Raw genomic sequence first — 23,938 nt, 5'->3', positions numbered from 1 at the left:
TATCGTAGTCTGTTATACAAATATCACTAGACAAGTACTGGTAGTGATAAAACCTTATTTTAAAAGGACTGAAGAAGAATATTGCGGAATAATACACCTCCATGAATTTAATTCGTCTGAAAAATTGAAGCAATAAGTTTTGACAAATCTAGGTGACAATTTTAAGGTAAGAATTAGAACATAGGCCGAGCAGCAAAATACAGCCAATCAGGATTAACTTTATATGTGCAAAGGAACATACCACATCAAGTATATTTACCAATCACAATGAGCCTTGCTAGAGATTTTCATTAAGAAATTTTCTGCACATTTCATTAACCCATGGATGATGTTTCTATTAAAGCAGCCATACTTCATTCTATGCTTCTCATGACACAAATGACATCTTTGTTCACTCTGGTAAATTAATTAAAAAAATTGAAGCCCTATATGGTAGTAATCATGTTACTGATTGTCGGATGATGACCCCATGAATGTGTATCTGATTGAAAATTGTTTATTGCTGAAATTTAGGAACTTGAATATTAAGAAAAATGATTCCAAGTTTCCTTTTGACTTTGTTATTTCTAAATCATTCAGAATGTTAAAGCATGTTTATGAAATGAAATTATCACCAACATGAACATATATACTTACTTTTTAATTTTTACCCGAACGTCCAATCATTTTAAGGTGTTACAATGAGACACCTAGTATAGGCGCCATATGACCATGCCACACTTTGTCACATATTCTCATTCAAATGTCAGACAAACCAACTGAAGTCAAGGTATACATACACTACACAGTCAGTTATATTACTTTAAATTCATATTTATTCACAAAACATCACAGCTATAGATTTGTTAAAGTTGAAAAACTTATGACGTTACCCACTACAAAAGTTTCTCTATGTAAATAGTAAATATGCTGTAACTGCTTTTCAATGTGAAGGCATACAGTTTGAAGGTCGTTCAAAAACTTCACAAAAGGGGTATCACAAAATATGACAGCTTTAAATACTGGCAAGGTCATTATTTTGATAATTTCCAAAAAATTATGTTCATTTTTCATAGAACATTTTTTATGATATGACATCTCCGAAAATTCCTTGTTTCAGTTTCGGATTGTTTTACTTTTTGGATGGACTTAGTTGAATTTGAATTTGTTCCCATTTTCATGACAGCATGGGAAACATTTTAATTTTGGTTTACAGCAGAAAAGGTATGCAAATAACACTTTGTAAATGAAACTGTTCCAATTTTGAAAGAAATAATACATAACTGCAAAATATATTTGTTACATTTCATGGTAGCCTAACAACAACCCACTGAAGAGAGGAATTTGCATTAAACAATATTTGTATTAGCCATGCTCAACGTCTATTGAATACTGCCCTCTTGTGGCAGGTTTAACACTTTTCTCAAAATCATTAGGTCGCTCTATCATATGAGTGACATGCACTCATTCATTGCCATGAAGACAGCCACCTTATCTGCACTGCATGACAAGATTTGCACACAGATGTCAAGTCATCACAAACTTGCCATCAAATTTATGTTAACTTCTATGAAGTTATACAGATAGTTTTTATTACAGCAACACTGGAGCAGTCAATTATTTCGCATTGTCTAAATATCAATTTGAATTTCAATAACCGTCCCAAAACAGACCAAACAATTCCATAATTTTTTATTCTGGATATTACTCATAAACAATAGTATCGCAAATTCTTCAACTTATCTTGTTTGCTATTTCACAAAATAGCATTAACATCATATACATGAACTTAGTATACTTTGACAAAAAAAAAGAAGACGCATCCATTTCTGTATTTACACACAAACAGATGCTATCAGCACCCACTGAAAATAAAATCACAGATAATATTTAATAGTTAGCTGTGACTGAGCATTTTTGTTCAAGGCAGCATTAATACTTGGGTTTGTTTTAAACCAAAGATTTCACCAGTTGTTTTCTACTATGAGTATATATTACCCAGCTTCACATCAATTCGTGAATAATTATGTACTACATACATTTTATACATGTAATAAAATGCAATCTATCTTTCCCTATTTAAAATGGTAGCCCAAGTCAACATATCACATGTAACTTTCTACACTATACAGCAGGAAAAAAATGAGGAAAAGAGCAAAAAGTTCACTTGATTATGTATTGTCAATGAATCAGTCTGGGTTCTCCCTTTCAATATTACCTGAGACAATTTTTTGCTCAAAATCAAAATTTTTTATGATTTTGGTTTCTTTCTTCTCTGTATTTAACACTTTCCAAAACAAACAGTAGCTGGCTGATTTTAAATACACATACTCAAATATTTGTGGCAAAAAAAACATCCCTGCTAATTAACATACTTGTTGAACTTTGACACACTGCTGTCATCTCACGATCACATGACCAACAAAGATCAATCACTATTCTCCATCAATGTCAGTCATTTTGACTTAGATGAATGAACCAATGAGAGGATGTCCTTGCTCTGTGACAACTACTTTGAATGATCACATGATCTGTATCAACCAATTATATCTGAGCAGCAGCCATTTTGACTTTACTGCCTGCCACACTTTTACATCTTTCTATTCTTAAAGAATCAAAGCATTTCATGGCTATGAAAATATACAGAATTAGAAATCAAACCAACCTGACATAATATAACACAGTTTTTGTTCTTTGCCTTTTTCTGGTAACAAAATGACAGAGAAGTGAAACATTGCAAGAAAATTTATGGTTATAACCACATAAAATGTGCAAGAAACAGCACACAGTATATATTGGACAAACTATACAATTCATACTCACACATTCAATAAATTTTCAGTAAAATTTTTACTGCGCATGAGATTACCTAAGCTTCTAAAAAAATCTTGAAGTATACTGTTCTAATTGTAGCACTATTTTGTTACAAATATAGCAGTATTTTGTCATAATTTCTGGATATTTTGTGTCCACAAACTTGACAAGTGGTAGAAACAAATGTCAGGTTCCTCAAACATATATCACTGACTTACTTGCAAATAAACTAGATTACTTGTTGAAGGTAACAAATATAGATAGAATCAATAAAGTTCAAACACTTGTTCATCTATATCTAAGACATTATTTCATAGGTTTTCATAAACTTCATAAAAAGCAGAGATGCTCAAAACAAGTTTTCCAGATGTAGCTTGTCGAAAACAGGAATACAGTCTTGACATTCACAAGTGTTATCAAATGTACACATGTAATCCATGTGAGTCTATCTTTTACAGTCTCAACTCAAAAACTCACATCAAGATTGAAAGTCAAGCAAATTATAGCCTAGATACGACACTGGCAATGCACCCTTTGGTGTTACTAAGATAGATACAAACTAAATCTATTGTTCTTCAATGTGGTAGTGGGTGATAGCGGTTCCTCTGTTGTGCCACTGTAATCAACATAGCATAACTATTTAAAGTCCCAAAACAGCACAGCAAGTTCATGGAACTCTAAATAAACTAGTTTTCAGAGACTCCTCCCTACTGAGACTATAATTACACCAACGTCCATTCAATAGCTTATCACTGTTGTACCAACATGTTGTGACAATTGTTTTAGTTTGTGTCTATCTTAATAGAAAACTAAAGGCTCAACTACCAGAGTAATAATTTACGCTGGCATATTTTGACTACATCCTCTCCATTATGCTTCGACATTCCTTTAACATTCTGTTCTCAACCCTAAAGTTAAGATTGCCAGTTCACATAACACATGGCTTAACTTGGATACTTTGTCCATCAAGACATTTTTCTTCTTTGTGATTAGCTGATCCCGTCTACTGACTATGTTTATATCGCACAGTTCCACTTTCTTTGTTGATTCAGATCACATGGTGATGTCGCTAATGTCATCTACAACAGTGGGTAGCTTTAAAACCCAGTAAGAATTTGCAGCCAGTTTTCTGGCTAATGTGTCATTACAGTAAAATGCTGAATTCAAAATGTCTAAGCATTTCGTGGAGAAAAGATGTAGCCAAAATGTGCCAACTGAAGGATCTAGGCTAAGTAAGCTAGTGATAATTATTGGTAGCTACCAAAACAAAACTGCAGCTGAAATTCATGGTTTGCCATTCAGCAGCAAATACTACGTTACTTTACCTAGTTCTAATAGAAATCTACTTTTTAAGTCCATTTAGAAAAATATACATTATGCTAATATGAAATCATGTCAAACACGGATATCGTTAAGAGCCAAAATATATACAATAAACTGAAGGTGCAGCGTTTTCCTTGTTTTCTCTTGAAGCCAAAACCACCTTTTCTCTAAGCAGACATTTCACTTTATAATGGTCTGAGATGGTCAACTTGATCAAGATTTTATGTTAAACTTTGCATTGGGTTATGACTTTAAAATTTCTCTGATTTCAAGCAATTTTTTTCTGTGCCCTTGAATGATTTTGAAGGTTCAGTCAAATCACAAACATTATATGTTGGTAGAGCCACTCCCATTGATGTTTATGTCTGCTTTCAAACTTCTTTCAAGATCAACTATGAGGGCGCTATTTTAAGGCTAGGATTTCAAGATGAACTGTGAGGGCACTGTTTCCTTGATAGGGGTTCAAAGATGACCCCTCACAGAAACATAAGACACTAGTGTATTATGACTTCTGTTGATGTAAATTTTGATGATTTTGAGGGCTGTAGATGCAAAAGCAAAAACTATGGTCTTACAAATGATAAATTGGTTCCTCATAATTTTGTTCAAAAAATTCACAATTCGATGTTTTTCGTGTTGCAATGAGAATGAAAAAATAAAAATATCTATTTTGCGATATGCATATCTCAAAATACTTTTGGTCAGATTTTTGTTCTTAATTTCAGATCTAGGATTTGGTTATCAGCCTAATGGATACCATCAGTACTGCCACCAAATGTCATAATTCTGTTAAATACATGATAAATTTCACAATTTCAGTTCTCATTTTGACCTTGCCCCATCACCTTCGTTGGACAGATTGGTTTGATTGGTAAAAACAGACAATTTGTTGTGATCATGACCTTTCTTGGTATAGGGTCAATATCCTGGCCATGATATTTTTTTTAGATGGCACACATTATGCCCTGTCTGTCAACTTAATAACCATAGGAATACATTGTTGTAATTGATGAATTATCTTTCATTTTTCAATTTATCCATATTGAACTGGTTAGTAAGCTTGTTGAAGGCCATTGAATCATTCCAGCAAAGACCTGGTGACAATGCTGTGAAAAATGCACAATAAAAGTTTTAAAAGGCAGAGAGCCCCCCAAAAATGTGAAGACCATGGCACACACTACTTACAAGAAATGATCAAAAACTGTAATAAAGCTGTAGTCATTGTCAAAAAGACAAATTATTTGAAGGTATCAAGCCAACAGTAGCTATGAAAACATTCTTTGAAGTCAGTAGGATTCCACATCTTACTCAAAAATAAAGACAAAGTTACGTCATTGCCAGCTGGACACAAAACGTAACTGGTCAGACATAACATCACACAAACTTTGAATTCTAAACTTATTTACACAATACGGGGAATCACACAGTGACCGATAAAAAATGAAATGAAAAACAATACCATTTCAAGTATTCACTCTACCTTGCTTATTAAATCTATATTAACAGTAATTTTAACCAAGATATTAATTTTAAAGCATTTATCCAAACATTGAATTTATCAACATAACATCTATATCAAGAAATCAAAACAATAATTATGAACACACCACACAAAACATTGATATATCGGCCCAAAAAAAAATTAATTCAGAATGGACATAATTACAGGTCATTCCATTTTTACACAGGGGTGTTAGGTCTTGAGCTATCCATGCGAGGCAAGAATTGATTCCATTTGTTGTTCTCAGGATCATACATCTCAATTGTATTGACGAAACTCTTGCCATCAAAGCCACCGACTGCATATAGATGACCATCGACAACCGCGACACCAACGTTTGCCCTCGGGGTAGACATATTTGCAATCTGGACCCACTGGTTGGACTGAGCATTGTAGCATTCCACAGATGCCAGTGACGATGTACCATCACTTCCTCCGACAGCGTATATCTTACCTAAAAAATAATGGAATCATCCACGTCAACTGAGCAACCAAATACATATATCATCGATATCTATTCTCATCAATATCTAATTTAATCGAAAATTGATATACAAAATTGACGACAAAAAATATCCTGAAAACATATTTCATTATACTAATACAAACAGGCTACCGAAGCGTGAAAAGTCATCTCACAATACATACATTACATAGCAAAAGTCAGACATTGTTCATTCACAAGATTGATTTCCATGGTGATACTTGATTTTGTCCATTTTAGAAGTTTAGTTTCCATGGCGATGCTTGTTTTGATTAGAATATTTAGTTTCCATGGTAACATACTCTCACCAAGATCATTGAGAGAAGGGATTACTCATTAGTTATTCAGAGAACAGTGTTAGAGAATATAAACTACATGCTTGGCTGGGGATTTATACTCTGTCTCCCAAGGTGTATTTGTTTGTACACAAGTAATTATTTGGTGGGCAAAGAGGATTAATTCTAATGAGTTCTGTGATCGTCACAAAGACAGTTCATTAATTCTATGTCTTCATTACTAGATCTATGTCATAACTGTACTATTTCATTGTTGAAGACATTCACTGGCTGTGTACATAATACTCTACGTATTCTACACATCTTAAATCATTCACTAACATCTCTATCATCAGCCATGTTGTGTGGCCTACTGCTTTATTTAGAAGCATGCAAAAATATGCTCTACAAATCATTCGCATCACAGACTCCTCCCCTCCCCTTTCCCTCCCCCAGGTTCTATTGCATGTAAAGATTTCAGAATTTCTCAAATCATTCAACTTGATGAGTAATGACAAATCACTACTCAATGCAAATTAGAAATTCAGCGTAAATATGACACAAGATACATAATGATACAATATATGTGGCGACCTTTCACATATAATTCAAATCTTCACCAGTCTACATACTGGTTGTTAGCTCAAGGTCACATCACACTTGAAAACAGTGTTTGGTGCACAGGCAAAATGATCAACGCCCTAAACATCTGACGTTCACTTCATTTATCTGTTACAGTTACAGGTAATAATTTTAAGACTCCGAGATATAAACACAAATTGTGTATTTCATTATTACTCTCTGGGATTTGTCTTTGTAGATTATTGGATGCTACTAATCACAGCAATTGGATTTTAAAGCTGTGAGACACAGTGCATAGATGTCAAAAAGTGACATATTCAAATGACCAAACAATGTGTGTCAAAAACATAGATTTCACTGAGCAAGGTAACCTGAAGGAATTTTCTATCCTTAGATAAATGTCTGAGATATGTATTAACAAAATTGATATTAAAGGAATGTTCTAACCTTGTAAAGTTGTTATTAACAAAATCACAAAAACCTATAAATAATCTGAAAACATTTTGGTTTATATCATAGAGGGTATTATGATATTTAGAAAATAATAAATTTTATTTTCATGAAAACTTGAATATAACTTGGCATTTTAATTAGGAATGTATGATAACATCAAATACATAGCAATGAGATTGATAGATAGTTTCAGAATATACAGATATACAGTTCCATATATGGACATACAATTCCATATATGGACATACATGTGGTATGTTATGGTGTGATATATGCACTTATTGATAAGTTTCTATGATAGTTCTAAACAATTACATGATGATCCATGACAACTTGTATCACATCAATCACAAAAACTGCAACATCCCCTGGCGACTGACAACACTTTCTAAATTTCTATTCTCCAGTTATATTCCCCAACATCAAGATCTCATTCAATGACGTTATTTGAACAATAGCAGGTCGGTTGCCATGGCAACAATATTGACACTACTACAATAAGGGCAGCTCATCAAGATCTCTGTCATTGGTATTTCTATATAAAGATTAAGAAATTATGAGGAAGAACTGCTCAAAGAGCAATCCATTGTTGCCATGGTTACACAGCTAAGATAGTTACAGGGGTTGGCTATCATTGTCCTTACTGAAATATTATCTAGATTATCATTCCTTAGGCAAATCTGACTTCAGACCTTGACAGCCAATTTCACTACACCTGTCCTTTTTTTTAAAATTAAAATTTCAACAGGAAAGTGACGTGAACATTTATTCTAACTAATGAAGTTTGACCTCCACACAGAGCAAGATCACATGTCTACTGGGACTGGAAACAAATGGCTATTCAGAATGATGGTACCTTTATTTTTAAAATTAAACAAAATAGTGCTATGAATACATGTAGGTCAGTGAGTGGGTAGACACCTTTAGATGATATCAATATTTTAAATTACATAGATCACTTTTAAATTGCTTGATCTAATTTCATCTGTTTAACACTACTTAGCTAGATTTTGGGTTTGGCATTGCATACGAACTGCTGGGAATACATGTACATAATTTTAGTCAAAATTTAGTCATCATTTTTTATATCATACTCCTAAAATTCTATAAAAGGACAGTAAAAGAGGAGAATTTGTTTATAAAACTCATAAAATTCTCACTGTTACAAATGAAAAGACAATACTCGAATGGATTCTTCTTTTTACAGCATATCAATTCAGTGTTTTTGCTAAGGTTGGGGAACCCCGGTAACAGAAAAGGAGAAAGGGGTAAAAATGGCTGTGTTGCTCCCATAGAGTCTAATATGGTAATTTTGTTTAGGAACCCAGGTATTAAAATTGACATGGGAACCCTGGTAGATTTTACCTACTTACCGCCCATAGCAAAAACATTGCAACTTTAAGGTCATCTCTATTTATTTTGATGAAACTCCTGACAAACTGATCTTATATTTACAAAATCTGAAGAGATACCTTTTACCCGAAAAAAAAAAATAACGCCCTCTATGGCCAAATCACAAAGAGTTCAACTTGTTAGATAACACAAGTACAACAACTTACCCTTGCATCTGGTGACTCCAGCACCTCTCCTGCAATGGTTCATGGGGGATACCATTGTCCATTCATCCTTCTGAGGGTCATACACTTCCACAGAGTCAAGAACATTCCATGACTCGGTTCCACCCACAGCATAAATCTTATTTCCCAAGGTACACAGTCCAACCTGTGACCGACCTAGGATTCAGAATGAGAATCAGATTCAGAATTAGAATCAGATTCAGAAACACTTGATTCACGAACTGAATTTTGCAAACCAGATTTGACTTTAACATTTACACCAAAATATCAAGCGAAGTTCATATGTCCCATATGACATGTCACCTTTGTACCAGGTTTGGAAGAAATCAGATACTGCATGTCTGAGAGATGGCTCATTACCGATGCACCCCCCCCCCCCCCCTTCAGCAGACTAAAATAAAAGATGTTAAACTTACCAACATTCAACTTAGCGATTGAAGACCAGGAGTTTGTCTTTGGGTCATAGACCTCACAGGTTGTCAGTCCAATAGAACCAGACGAACCACCAGCCAGATACAGCTTGTTATCGTATACTGCTGCGCCTGTAATGAACAGAACAGCATGATGTTATTTTATCATCACTCGACCAGGTCAAAGGTCATGAGAAGAAACTGATAGTGTATTACTTTGTATCCAATTTCTAAGAGAGAAATCATAAATAGGTATGTGTGCTACTGAACAAACACTTATCAAGCAATTCTTTAAAACCTGACAGGCAGTGTGACTTGCGCCACATGTTTGCTATGGTATGATTCATTCTAGCCCTATTGTCAGCATGGTCCATTCGATACACTGGTATGCAGAGTGGCTACTTGACAAAATACAATTAAACATTTGGCAAACAAAAGGAAAATTTCAACTCTTAGAAACATAGTGCTTTTATTTCAAAATTCCATAGGGTTCTATTTCCCAGGGTGTTAACTTTAAAGCTAAATTTAGAAATATTTCACAAACTGTTTGATAAATAATGTGAATTTCTTTCTCATAAAAATCTGAATACAGATGGCACCCTTTCGAATCCGTCTCCAAATCATACACAGATTTGCAGACATCAAAATCTTTGGTCAAGAATCAAACATTATTTCTGAGGAAAACTTTCATTAAATTTATGACTGTGAGAAAAGATCTGTCCTACAATGGGAGTTTCCAGATTTTCATTCTAGGTCCTTTCCTAAATTTAACTTTCCATGAGTTCACATTTTTTCCAGGACTATCCAAGAGTTTGCGAACAACATTCCAGATTAGTTGAAATTTTCAATCTTTCAACGAGACTTTTTTTAGGACTTGTTTGAAATCTTAGAACTTTTGAATACATTCAAGAAAACTGACAGTGAGTAAATCGTACAATGATCCCTACCTGAGCTATGTCTTTCAGTACCAATACCAGCCACAGCGGACCATTTACCAGTATCAGGATCATAGTAGTGTCCAGTTTTCAACTCAGACGTACCATCAGAACCACCCACAGCATACAACTTGCCATGTATAATACTAAACTCAAACCGTGCCCTTGGTGTAGGCATATCAGGTAAATTATGCCATTCATTTGTTTCTGGATCATAGATCTCAACAGAATTCAAACACTCAGCGTGATTGTATCCACCTGTAAATCAATCAATCAGCCAGTCAGTCAAGTCAGTGAATTTATGAAGTGCAAGTTTCCACTACGATATAGAGTTCAGAGGCACTGAACTAAATTCAACCATTAAACTTCATCATACAATTTGGTTCATGTTTTGGGTACGTGTAAATGGGCAAATTAGCCGGGAATTACTCAAGACTTTAATAGTTTAAACATCAAGTTTCCCTTCCTTCTTGAGTAGTAATACGACAGAACCCCATGACACGTGAGTGCAAGTGTGGCGTACTTGGGGTATTTGCAAACTACTGGCTATCTAGAAGTCTGATAGGGCTGAACAACACAACATATCTTACAGTCTAGAGGACAAACTGTTTTGTTACCAGAATAGTAGTTCAACTAGTTGTACTATTTTGAATATTGCTTCATAAAACTCTACTTCATTTTATTGCCTTTACACTTTCTGATCCATTCCCACCCACTCTCTATTTAACCACTACCAACCTGCAACAATCAGTTTTCCATCTAACTCAGCGGCTCCTACTGCACTGCGTGCATACTTCATGGGGGCAAGCATCGTCCATGACCCTTGGCTTTCAACAGATATGGAGCGACAGAAACGGGGACTAGAGATTTTCTTGGGGATCTTCTGGTGAAGGGACACAGCAACTAACTCGTTGTCCAACAAAACCAATGCAATGTACGTTGTCTTGTTATCTGTTGATCAAATTATATGGACGAGTTTTACTATTACTATTCTCAATATTGTCATTTGTAAATACAGTTAAGAACACTAAATATTGGAAAGATGACTTGAGGACCTCACAATTAACATCATTTTAGAATCTTTTTATGTATCTATGTACATATCTATGCTTGTATACATGTCATAAACTGTACTGAGTAAGGACCAGCAGTTTCCCATACAATGTTTGCTACTTGTCAGTCCTCACGACACAGTGTCTGTTTCCAAGTGTACTCCACTCTCTTTGAGGAATGAATTAAACGCTATTTTCTTTTAATACATGAAGTAAAGGTTTTGCATACCTGAAGTCTCAGAGGAGGCAATTACTTTCCAATTCACTGATTTGTTAGGTTGTTGATCTTCAGCACTCAATATCAACTGTCTGGCTGTAGTGGTGTTGTTGTTATGACTGTAACCATTGGCCTTTCTCTTGTTTGGTGTCACTTGTTTCTTGGTGTTCTTCAAGCGATACTCCTGAATAATCTCCAAGTCGCAGTCATCCATGTCTTCAATGCTTACTAAGGTATTGTCAGATGTCATAAACAATGCATGTACCTATGGGGGAGGAGGTTACATATGAGTTGATAACGATCCACAGGTGTATGTGTGTGTGTGTGTGTGTGTGTGTGTGTGTGTGTGTGTGTGTGTGTGTGTGTGTGTGTGTGTCTGGAGGTTTCGTATGACTTGATAAATGAAAATCATCTGCAAGTGGAGGAGGGTTTTTTTTTTTTTTTGTTTTTGTTTTTTTACAAATGACTCAAATGACTATAAAGTTATTCTATTTTCGCTAATAAAGTAAATTATTGGCAGACTATACACAGACATATTAAAACTAAATTGATGTTAATATACATGTATGCTGTAGTGGACATTGATGTAACTACTCATAGTGGGGTGGCTTCTCTAATAGCAACTTTTTTTCTTGTTTTCTCAACCTCATTCAGTGTTTACACTATCTTGACTACAGGGTGATTATATCTATATAACCCAGACTAGCTATCACCTACTAGTGTAATCCACCACATGCAACAACAGTTTTAGTTTGTGTCAACTACATGCAACAACAATAGTGTTAGTTTGTGTCTATCTAGGATTGCCAATAAACTGCTTTTCGTAGTAATATAAATTTCATTTTCTTATCTATTTTTATCTTTTGAATTGAATTTTTTTTAATTGAACTGAATTGAATGCCATTGTTTATTCATCAGATACAAAACAGAAAAAGAAAATTATTATTTTTTTTTTCTGCCCTAGAATGTTCTCTCAAGAAGTATTAGTGATCACTAACCCTAAAACACCTATTGCCAGTTAACAATCGGGCACAATTTTGGTACTTATGGCTGTGCTTTAATTTTCACACAAAATAAAGTATATGTGATACGATGTCAAATTATGTTCAAATCGTAAGAGAGTCAGTCAACCAGGGCACAAAATGGCCGACTTAAAGCTTTAGGTTCTGTTTCCGTAGTTGTTATGCTCTATAACACTAACAACAAAAATAATGTCGAAGTATTCAGAACAGGTTTGCATTCCTAAAAATAAGGACACTGCGATAAATACAATTAGGGGAACTAGGCTACACACACTGAAGTATTAAAATATCTTTGAACATCCTAAACTATGAACACAATTTATGCCATGACAGATTTTTAGATTATTTGACAGCTACAAATGTTTCTTACTACTAAATCACCGTCAGTTATTCACTCTACACCGAGGTCACGGTATGACCTAATTTCCCTACAACATGGCTGTCATAACTAACACCATTTCCTGTTCCAATTGTTGTGGTATATTTTTTTGGACTTATCACTTCCTTTCAGTTATTATGTCACATCCTGTTTATTCCTTTACATGATTATTGGATTTTTCAGGTGTACACTCCGGAGATAATTAAATTTTCATTGTGGAGGACGTACTATTCCATTCTTTTTTGCAACACTGACAAAATATCTCAAAACAATTGTTTTTTTCATCTTTCTAATACAGCTCTACCAAAATATAAACTTGGGCTGACTCAAAATTTCCATTTTTGATGTTAATATATTGAAGAAGTCATCAATTTCAGCAAAATCTTATTTTGTACACTTTACGTCAGTGTAATTCAAAGGTTACTGTGACCTTTACAATTGCCATGGTAACATGTCCATTTATTTACCAAATCAATCATCACGCCTTTGATATCATTGCCATGGTATCATGTTCCTGTACTAACCATATTATTCATGGAGGGAAACTTGAAATTTACCTGTTCCGTCATAAACTTCAACAAATCGCCTTCAGACAGACATCGTCTAGCCCAGTCAACAACCTTTCCAAAGATTTCTCTATCACTGAGACATTCTGACTCATCACTGCCTACAATTTCTACTTGTATCCGTGGCAACCCAAGGAATTCCTTACTCATTGCCACTTCCATGATGTTCTTCTGGATGTACTTTTCCGCCATAGTGAGTAACTCTTCATCATTCAACCGAGCAGCAAATCCTCTCAACCCTAGAAAATATCAAATATGTCTTGGGTTATATTTCAGGAAAAATATCAAATATCTCAAGATTATTTCAAGGAAAATATCAAAATGTCTTAGATTTTTTTCAAGGCAGATTCACTTGGGCACAGGCAACTCTTTAGAGATATGTTCTTGCATTGCTCTATGTAGCGTGTCTTAAAGGAAAATATAAGTAATGTAAAATGTACCCCAGTACCCTCAAGTATTTTATGAACTGGAAGCAAAATGAACTTTGGTCAATGAAACAATGAACACTTGTGTGGAAAGAAAGAAAGATAGTTAGAATACAGCTATTCTGTTTGGAAAGATCTGAATAATCACAAGTACTAAATCATACGTTCCAAACACATAAACACAAAACAGAACAATCCTTGGTTAGGTTATGGTGAACAGACATAAACGAAATCCTGTTATTTCTGTTATTATTTGACTTAATAATCTATACTACTAAACTTTGATGAAAACCACACACTACTTCACTGACAACACTGGGTGTGAAACAGACTGATTTATTTACTCGGCCAGTATAACCACAACATAGTCCTTTTCTTCCCTCTTTTGACCTTCACAGTACTAGTTACCACGTTCCTTTCTTGTTATTTACTGCCTATTATATTTTTTTATCACCATTTCATGGCTACACACTATCACTCTTTATGGAACCTTTCTCAATTCTTTTTTTATCAGAGATTTACTACTATTCCTTGTTTGACCTCTGCTATCTAATTGACTAGTAGCATGACGACTGAGAAAACTAAATACACAATCTAAGCATTTAGTGATTTTTACGCCATAACCCAGCCGCACTTTCCTTTGTCATTGACCAATTAAATTCTGACAAGATCTCCCTAGATCTCAGAGACACAAATCCAGGCTGCAGTTGATTTTGCTTGTCTTTTGTTGATGACACATGAATCTATGCAATGTTAATGACATCTATCAGGTTTCATGGTCAAGTCATTGAAGCTAATAACTTGTACTATTAAAACTATATTTAGAATTGGATGGAACTGAAGAAAATACACATCAAAAGCATCAAAACCAGAGAGAGAGAGAGAGAGAGAGAGAGAGAGAGAGAGAGAGAGAGAGAGAGAGAGAGAGAGAGAGAGAGAGAGAGAGAGAGAGAGAGAGAGAGTGAGAGTGAGAGGGAGAGACAGACAGACAGAGAGGCATAGACAGAGAGAGAGAGGCAGAGAGTGAGAGAGAGAGGCAGAGAGAGAGAGAGAGAGAGAGAGAGAGAGAGAGAGAGAGAGAGAGAGAGAGAGAGAGAGAGAGAGAGAGAGAGAGAGCACAGACAACAGAATGCAGTCAGACACACATTGTACCCATATAATGCTAAAATTGTATGAAATTATGGAGCAATAAAACATATACATAAATCAAGAAAATGATTGATTAGAAGTCAAGTACACTCCATAAAAATTGGGACAAGGCTTCCACACTGACAATTTGTAGTTTCCATGACAACTATAACTTCAATATCATAATACAAAAATATTTCTGTACTCAAAGTATCACATCAGAAAATTTGTATTATTTTTCGCAACCCATATTATCATAATTAATATATTTTGAAATCAAATACGATTTTGTCCGTCGTTGTTCATTGCTGGATAAAGACGACATGATGAAAACCTAAATCCCACAAGACTATAAGCCTGTCCAAGTCTTTTGATTATAGACACTGCTATCACATCACATCCCAATTATTCAAACAAATGGGCCAATCCATTCTACTGGAATGAGGGGGCCATAGGTCACTTGGATTGATCCATTCTACTGGTAAAAAGAGGGTTATAGTTCGCTTGGTTGCCATGATGTTATGAGGTGGATATTAAAACACTGAGAGAAATATGTGCATATTGCTAATGTTCAAAATGTGTTAGTAATATCAAACTGGCGTTAAGACTGAGTTCACTGCAGTACTGAAGCCATGCAGATCAATGAGTTACAAACAGATGTTTGTTTTCCAAGCAGGCATGTCGTCTGAAACACAATATTTATGAAAAAGTAGCTTCTCCATATTTCATTTTCAATTATCCCCCTGCCCTCAAAAATCTGCATTCACTCTAAAAAGGGAAGTCACTCATCATGTTATACATTTTGTCCAATTTGTCCAATCCTTAGGAGAACACAATACATACCAGTAATTTGTATATTACAACTAATAAAGGGAAAATTAACAGAATGATTCACACCTAGAAAAGACACATATATCTAACGTGCAATAAGAGATAGTTGAAAGGTCACGGCATAAAATCTATCATACTTATAAAGAGCTGTTCATAAATATTTCTAATTTATTAGCCATATAGCTACAAAAAAAGTATGAAATTACTACAGGAATACACATGTTGGCAATGAGTTTTTGTATGTTTCTTTGTTTGTTTTTTATAAATGTTGGCAATGAGTTGCCTTCCTACTAACACCACACCTCCCTTTGTTGTGTTGACTTGTTATACCATTGCATTCTTATCTCTTACATATGTACATGTATTTTCACACAGAAATTCACTGTATTACGTCAGATACTAAATCCTTTTTTGATATTCCACACTTTGTTCACTGACTTTGTGTAAAGTCCATTATTGGTATAGTGTTCTAACTTTATCAGATCCAACCATAACACTAAAACTAAAACTAAATGCAAAAGGAAGTAAGTTATACATTTCCTTCTCTGTTAATCAGTAATGAGAGAAAAAAAATTCCTAAGTTGGCCAAGAACAAGATGTGGACGATGAACTTTACAGTTATTTTGACAGTCCTAACAGATGACAATATTCTGTATGTCTAAATACTGACAAACCAGACAACTGGAAATCAAGGCCTTTCTTCTGAGTCATTTTAATGCATGATGGTCAAGGGTCACAGCTCAACAACCATTTTTGAACTACATGTATTGTGTATTTCCATGTAGTCGATCCTTGATTCTTTGTCACTATTTTGCCCCATTCTTTTATGTGAGGACATGGCAACCTCTGACATACAAGACCAGACAAACCCCTCACTGTTCCAAGGTTTACACTGATGTCATGCTGTTTTGACCACATTGTCGTCCTTCCTCCTTCCTTGATGTACTAGGCTGTACGCTGTACTTTTGCATTTACCTTATTCATTTTTTATTATCAAACTTCTAAAAACACAGAACAAAAAGTCTACAAAGTCTTTCTTCCAAATCTTTACCTTTACCTTTCAAAACTGAATTCTTTGTAAATCCATTGTAGAAATCACAATAAACTGGCCAAAATGGATTTTTGGTACCTAGCAAGTATACGCTGTGACCACAATAAGGAAAAACAATCCATTTGGAAAAACAAGCTTGGTCACGGTTTCTATGGTTCCAGTATGGTCGTCATGGTCACACAGATGTTACAAAGACTTTGTTTATGCTGGATATTGGTTTTAATGTCATATGTCGGAGTGTTCAAGAGAATTATACCGAGATAGGAAAACCGGCTGTGTCAATATATCTGTCATTATTTAGCTGAAGCTCAACACTATGAGTTATCATTGTCCTGGACATGTCATTACACAATGGACCAGTATTTATACCATGATTAGATATTCTTAAATAATTTTTATATAATCTATTTTCTGTTCACAGACATTAACTTAGTTTGTGCATAGCTTAACACATCAGACTGTTTCACAATATAGGCATCATATTATTTTTTTTTATCAAATTTGAACACCAGATGAAAACTCAGTCCTGACATTTTTTAGTATTAGGAATAATACATTCTAAGGATGTTTTGAGAGAAAAACAACATTTATCATTTAGAATCACTTCCACTTTCAAACTTGCTCAAATACTCCTCTTAATCCTCTGTAAAACTTTCATTCCACCATTATAAACGGAACGACTACTTACCAATACAGTTGCCATTATTCATGTGACCACCCAGGTAGTCAGCACACACCTTCTTTACGTTGTACATGTGGAATAGTTTAGCTGCTGCATACACATCGCGTACATCCTCTCCAGGTATATTCAGTCTACAGAATTTGACAAGAAAAATATTTTATATCAGATCTAACAAGTGACAAAATGTTTGTTTTTTTATAAATGAGGAGAGAGAGAGAGAGAGAGAGAGAGAGAGAGAGAGAGAGAGAGAGAGAGAGAGAGAGAGAGAGAGAGAGAGAGAGAGAGAGAGAGAGAGAGAGATGAATGGATACGGATAGACAATACAAAGGCGACAGATCATCATCATCATCATCATCATCATCATCATCATCATCATCATCATCATCATCATCATCATCATCATCATCATCATCATCATCATCATCATCTCAATATTCATACATTCCAACTTACCTTGCTGTGTACGAATACTTGACTAGAGTCTCCACTGCCTTGGGAGATACGTCGTTGATTTCCACGTTGAGAGTCGTAGGAGTCTGATCTTGACAATTAAACAAATCAAACAAATATGAGCTGCAACAAGCTAATATGGCACGATGACCGACAATCTCCCGATTTCCAACATTCAACAACACATCACAGAATTGTCTATTCTTACGCATGGCATTCAGTTGGGCCATACTTGATTGCCATTGGTTTTGTTGGTCTTCCAAAACCAAGTTACTTTCCAAGTTGGAGTTAGTCATGTTGAAAATGATGATGATAGCAAAATCTGAAAAATATAACACAAAAGAGATTTCTTTTTAATATCAACTATATTCTCAATGTTATCACTACAAGTAAATCAACTCCTTGTAATTTTAAAGAAAGGTCTTGAAAATACGGAAATAAGATCGATTCCACGATCCACACTCAAAATGAAAATATACAAAATTTAACTATTTTTAGCAATATTTTTGTCGAAGTGGCCATATGGATGAGAAATGGGTATTTATAGGTCTTGAAAATACAGAAATAAGAGAGATTCCATGATCCACACTCAAAATGAAAATATACAAAATTTAACTATTTTTAGCAATATCTTTTGTTAAAGTGGCCATACATGTATGGATGAGAAATGGGTATTTATTTTGGGTGTTTAATTCATAAGCAATTTTATCATGGCTTCATACTTGGAAAATCAATATGAAACATATGCCAACAAGTCCTCATTTGTAACTCAATAAATTCCATAAAACTGATAAATGTCTAAAATGATTGTTATGTACGTCCAATAACACACTTTTTACAGTTTTTGGCTTTTTGCAATGTATTGAGTGACACACACAGACTTAGTCAATGTTGTTTCACATTGATTTGTCAAGTAGGAAGCCATGATAAAATTGTTTTATACATTAAACTTCCAAAATAAATACCAAATCCTCTTCCATATGGTCACTTTCAGATCCTACGATGTATTAGAACTGTCCCCTATTCCAACACAAATTATGGTAGCATGCGTGGATGTGAATGAAAATTTTACCATATTTCCATCTCCATTACTGAACTTTACACACCATAGCAAACACAGTTCAGGAGGTTGGCCATATGCCTCCTGACATACAATAGCCAGAATACTGTACAAAAATGTTGAAATGTACACTTTTTTGTTCTGAATAATAAGAAGGAGACTTGTAAAGGACTTAATCTCTGCAAGCAGAGCTTGCGGTGCAGTTATTGTACATAATCAATGTGGAATTCTGTAGTATGTTGTGTATGCAAACTTTTAAAAAGTTCACATGTATGTGAAATCTCAAAGCCTGATTAATACACAGTCTGAGGAAAAACAGCACAACTTATCACATTTGACATTACTGGCGATTCATTGCTTTATCTGTTGCTTCATGTATTGCCTGAACTAAGGCTTCTACATGCCTATAATCTACATCTGTTCAGTTCTGTAGGCCGTTATCATATATTTGTGGCTATATTTAGACTAACAGTCAGAGTACACCCAGTCATAGTGAGAATTTTAGACAAATTTCTACATAATACAACAGTATAGTTTAGTCTAACTATCAACAATCATATTTTGCCAAGTTTTTCTTTCTAGCATGAATAAGCTAACAGGTGTTAATACATATTTATTTTACATGTTTGCAGCACATGTCACTTTCATTGAACATCAACTGATCATGTCAGACACTCTCACTTATAACATCAATCTTATAACATCAAATTCATTAATTCTCTATGGTGCATTGTCAAATAACTACGTGGTGACGTGTGCATTGACTCATTTTTCTGTATAGCGGCATTATAAGTTTTACATAACGATATATAACATACAGGCATAATATATAGATTTACAATTATTTGTATCAACATGTCAATCATACAAAAAAAAATTCTTCAAATTCTGTCTTTAGTGATGATCGCACAATGTCACACAAGCTTAATAAGCGAACTTTGTTCGTTTAGGGGGGGGGGGAGTATGGTGTCAATGCAATTGATGAACTTCATTTTTGCTCTTTTAACCAAATTTCAAAAAAGTTCACGCCTTTACTGATAACATGTTCTGTATTTATTATTGAGATGTTGATGAGTTTATTAAAATTTAATTCTAATGTGATATACAGTGCTGGGTTTATAGTAGTATTTTAATGTGTTCTCCAACATGTTTTATATATTGCATTGATCATGGTGGTGTGACTGTACATGGTTTACATCATTATATATAAACGTGCCGATGTCGCACTTGTGAACATTCGATGGGGAGGGTGTGTCCTAAACGAACGATGTTTGTTTATTGAGCTTGTGTGACATTGTGCGATCGTTTGAGCAATATCATTTTTAAACTGTTTTAATGATAAAGGATGTTGATGTAACACAATGTGGAAAATGCAAAAATCTTGTTTTGCTCAACTTGCAGTTATTTGTGTATAAACAAATATCCTGGTAGAGAGAGTTGAACATACTATTATTTTTTGAGTTCCAATAAATTCATCTTTCCAACTAATTATAACAATGACTTTTAATTCAAATTTGAACAAAATTTCTACATAAATAATAACCTGGTTTTAGATCTCTAGCATTTGTGAATTCCATAAAATTATATCTATTGACCTCTTATCAAAATTCACATCTTGATGTTCAAAATTTGTTGAAAGGTTAGTAATGGCTTCAGTAATTTATATAGCACTATTGACAATGGCAGGATTTGAAAAGTAATCTGGAATTTCCACAGTAAACTTTCAGCTTTTGAATTTCTATAAGTAAAGAGGCGACAGATGTTGGTAGTTTACTGTGTTATTGGGTATATCACTGTACAAACATAGGACAAGTCGGGTCATAGTCTGTCTGAGGACCTTAATAACCTTGTAAATTCTGGATACTCTATTGATGTGAACCCATCACAGTAAAAGATGGGATATTATCCAAAAATAATATAGCTAACACATAGTCTTTAACAAACAACATGGCGTGGTGGGGGGAATACTCTGGTGTACTGACTAATGTACATGTACATGTAGGAACAAGGTAGTGTAGAAGCAATGACAACACAGTTCTCTGGAAGTTCAAAGAAACTAAAACATGATTACCATTCTTACCATTCTTACAAGAACACATGAATACAGAGTGAAACTTGGGTCATATTTTATAATTATTTGGCTTATTTCCAAAATTTCTTGCTAACGTTATTACAATCAGGAAATTAAGGTCAAAGGTCAACTCATACCCCATTCTTGGACTTTTTATTTTTGATGTCAGTACAAAGAAAGTACAAGTACTTGTAAGTAACACATGGCATACTATTTTGAAACCAGTTATTTTTATTCAATAATTAGTAAACTTAGGTCTTTTTAGCTGCCACATTAAAATTCTGGAAATAGTTTATGGGGACAAATTATAAAATCAAAAGTTTCCTATTTCATTTATTTACAGATTTCTTTTGTGTTTTGAATGTTTATCAGGAAGAGGAGATCTGGTAAACATTTAAAATTCACTTTAAATTTAACCAGTTGTTTAGTTTCCTTTTCACTATCTCATTTCGATATTTTATTGGGAACAAGGAAAAACCTACACAACTGAAGTAGAAGATACATTGCTAAGAATTTGTTGATTTAATACTGTCTGTATTTTATACAGTGGTTTACAGTCTTTGTCAGTTTTTTGTTTGTGTCTGTGTATATATAGATTTTATACATCACCTGACACCATATAAATTATTTCATGTCAAATAAAACACACTATCCTGTATATATTACTTTTTTTAATCACCCTTCACAAAATAACAAAACTACAGAATGTTAGAAAAATATAAGTCAACATAAAAATTTTATGATTATACGCCATTCTATAACTGTGACATTATCAGTGTTATGTCAACCATGCAGTCCTAAACACATACATGGATGAGTTAAATATCTCTTTCTCAACATCTGTCTTTCTACATTGTCATGCATGACTGAGCATTTTGAAGGTTCTTTTCTTACTGTGGTTTATTCTGGAGTGGACATTGTTACCATGGTTATATTCTGGAGTGGAGGTTCTGTTCTTTTTACAAGAGTTTTTATTGGAAGTTGTCCTTGGCCAGATTTTAGCGTTAAGTTCTGTCCTTGCCAAATATTATCCTTTAAGTTCTGTTCTTACAACTTTTTTTTACTCTGAAAGTTTTGTTCGTACCAGAGTTGATTCATGCAGAACAAAGTGCCATAATTATATATTGTGGTCTCATCACAGATTGTTCAAACAAGTATGCCTTCTAGAAACCAATTTGAAGCACCACTGATGCAGAGAAACGTACCATGACACACTATAAAATTTGATGTCCCCTGTTTCAGTCTGTGTTGATTCACAAAAAAACCCAGTTTTTTATCATTTTGACCCAAACAAAAATGTAGGTCTGTTATAAGCTGGCATAGTGGTTCAGACCACAGCTGTAACTAAACCACAATTTACAGAACATGGACATAATTACCATTATTTATCGGATGATTTTGAAACACATACCAGTATATATTGGAGACAGAGATAATTAAATCATTTGTGAGTATACACTCTACATACAGAAGGTAGACAATCTTGTTAAATTTGTCAGTGAATAAATTTAACAAAGTGAGTAGAAATCTGGTTAAATTTGAATAGAGTTCTATGCAGCATAACTCTATCATTATTGGTTGGGACCTTGGTAAGATTTACCTACTTGCCACCCTTTAACAAAAACACTTGTTACAAAAGTAAGTCACAATGCAGGCTGATCAAAGAACTAAACTCATTAACATGCATGTATGTTGGAGGGAAAACAAAGCCATTTACCAATAAATGTCATTGATATGACAACATACAATACTGTTCATTATCAAGAATGTCTCAATTTGTATATAGCAATTACTCTAAACTTCACTTTCTCACTACTGCATCACTTTAAATTCTTCAAGCCATTTTGTAGAATAGTTACACTGACTAGTTTAGCTGCAATAATTGTAGCGTTTGATGTGATTTTGAGGGTTTTTTCCTCTGTTTTCGTGTTTTTTTTTGTTCCAACGTTTAACCCGAACCAAACGCTACAATTCCTCTAACGCAAATGCAAATAGACGGAACCGATTCAGATCTGAATCGCAAAGTTGGGCAGACTTTTCTGCTAAATTACGTATTACCTGGCAAAATATCGGACATTTCCTAATGCCAATATTAATTACGGAGCCCTTCAAGACCCAAGAAGTGTTCAGAGGTACCCCAATTCCATCAAAATCGGCAAATGTAGCAAAGCATGCAGCATTTTTCAACGGGCAGTATGCTGACGCCTCGCTTACATTTTTCAATGTGGTCTCGTCTATTTGCATTAGAGGAATTGTAGTGTTTGATTCAAGTTAAACATCGGAACGAAAAAAAGCACAAAAACAAAGGAAAAATCCCTCAAAATCACATCAAACACTACAATTATTGCAGCTATGACTAGTTGTACATCATGTTTTGAATTATTTCCATTCAGCTCCGAAATTATCCTGCCATTAAATGTTGATCAATGCAATGAATATATCGATACATAACTCATACATAAGGTATTCTAATTTCATAGCTTTAAAATTATATAACATGAAAATATTAAATTTCTTTCTATATTAAATATTATTATTTTTAGTTTGGCCCATTTTTATATGGGTAGTTCTCAACACACAGGGATTTCTAATGTTCTTGTGTACTTATTTTGGTCAATAATTGAAAAAGCATTTTTTGTGCTAAACTGGATTAGATAAAATTTCCATAACT

At 34.2% G+C, this 23,938-nt stretch overlaps 1 protein-coding gene across 1 annotated transcript in view; it reads right to left on the bottom strand.

Annotated features, from left to right (window-relative positions):
- Nucleotides 1-814: 814 nt before the first annotated feature.
- LOC144441496 (influenza virus NS1A-binding protein homolog) overlaps nucleotides 815-23,938 on the bottom strand; it is a 66,702-nt gene continuing 43,578 nt past the window's right edge. The window contains exons 3-11 of the mRNA XM_078131079.1: nucleotides 18,140-18,458; nucleotides 17,693-17,817; nucleotides 13,561-13,808; nucleotides 11,615-11,867; nucleotides 11,072-11,284; nucleotides 10,346-10,591; nucleotides 9,405-9,530; nucleotides 8,971-9,144; nucleotides 815-6,071 (exon numbers count right to left, since the gene is read on the bottom strand). Of these exons, the coding sequence (XP_077987205.1) occupies nucleotides 5,797-6,071; nucleotides 8,971-9,144; nucleotides 9,405-9,530; nucleotides 10,346-10,591; nucleotides 11,072-11,284; nucleotides 11,615-11,867; nucleotides 13,561-13,808; nucleotides 17,693-17,817; nucleotides 18,140-18,432 (1,953 nt within the window). The 5' untranslated portion in view covers nucleotides 18,433-18,458 and the 3' untranslated portion in view covers nucleotides 815-5,796. The remainder of the gene's footprint in view (nucleotides 6,072-8,970; nucleotides 9,145-9,404; nucleotides 9,531-10,345; nucleotides 10,592-11,071; nucleotides 11,285-11,614; nucleotides 11,868-13,560; nucleotides 13,809-17,692; nucleotides 17,818-18,139; nucleotides 18,459-23,938) is intronic.

The sequence above is a fragment of the Glandiceps talaboti genome, chromosome 10 (genome assembly GCF_964340395.1).
Source record: "Glandiceps talaboti chromosome 10, keGlaTala1.1, whole genome shotgun sequence".
Lineage (NCBI taxonomy): Eukaryota > Metazoa > Hemichordata > Enteropneusta > Spengelidae > Glandiceps > Glandiceps talaboti.
Note: the sequence above shows the minus strand (reverse complement) of the source record. Positions and strands in the feature narration are given on the sequence as shown.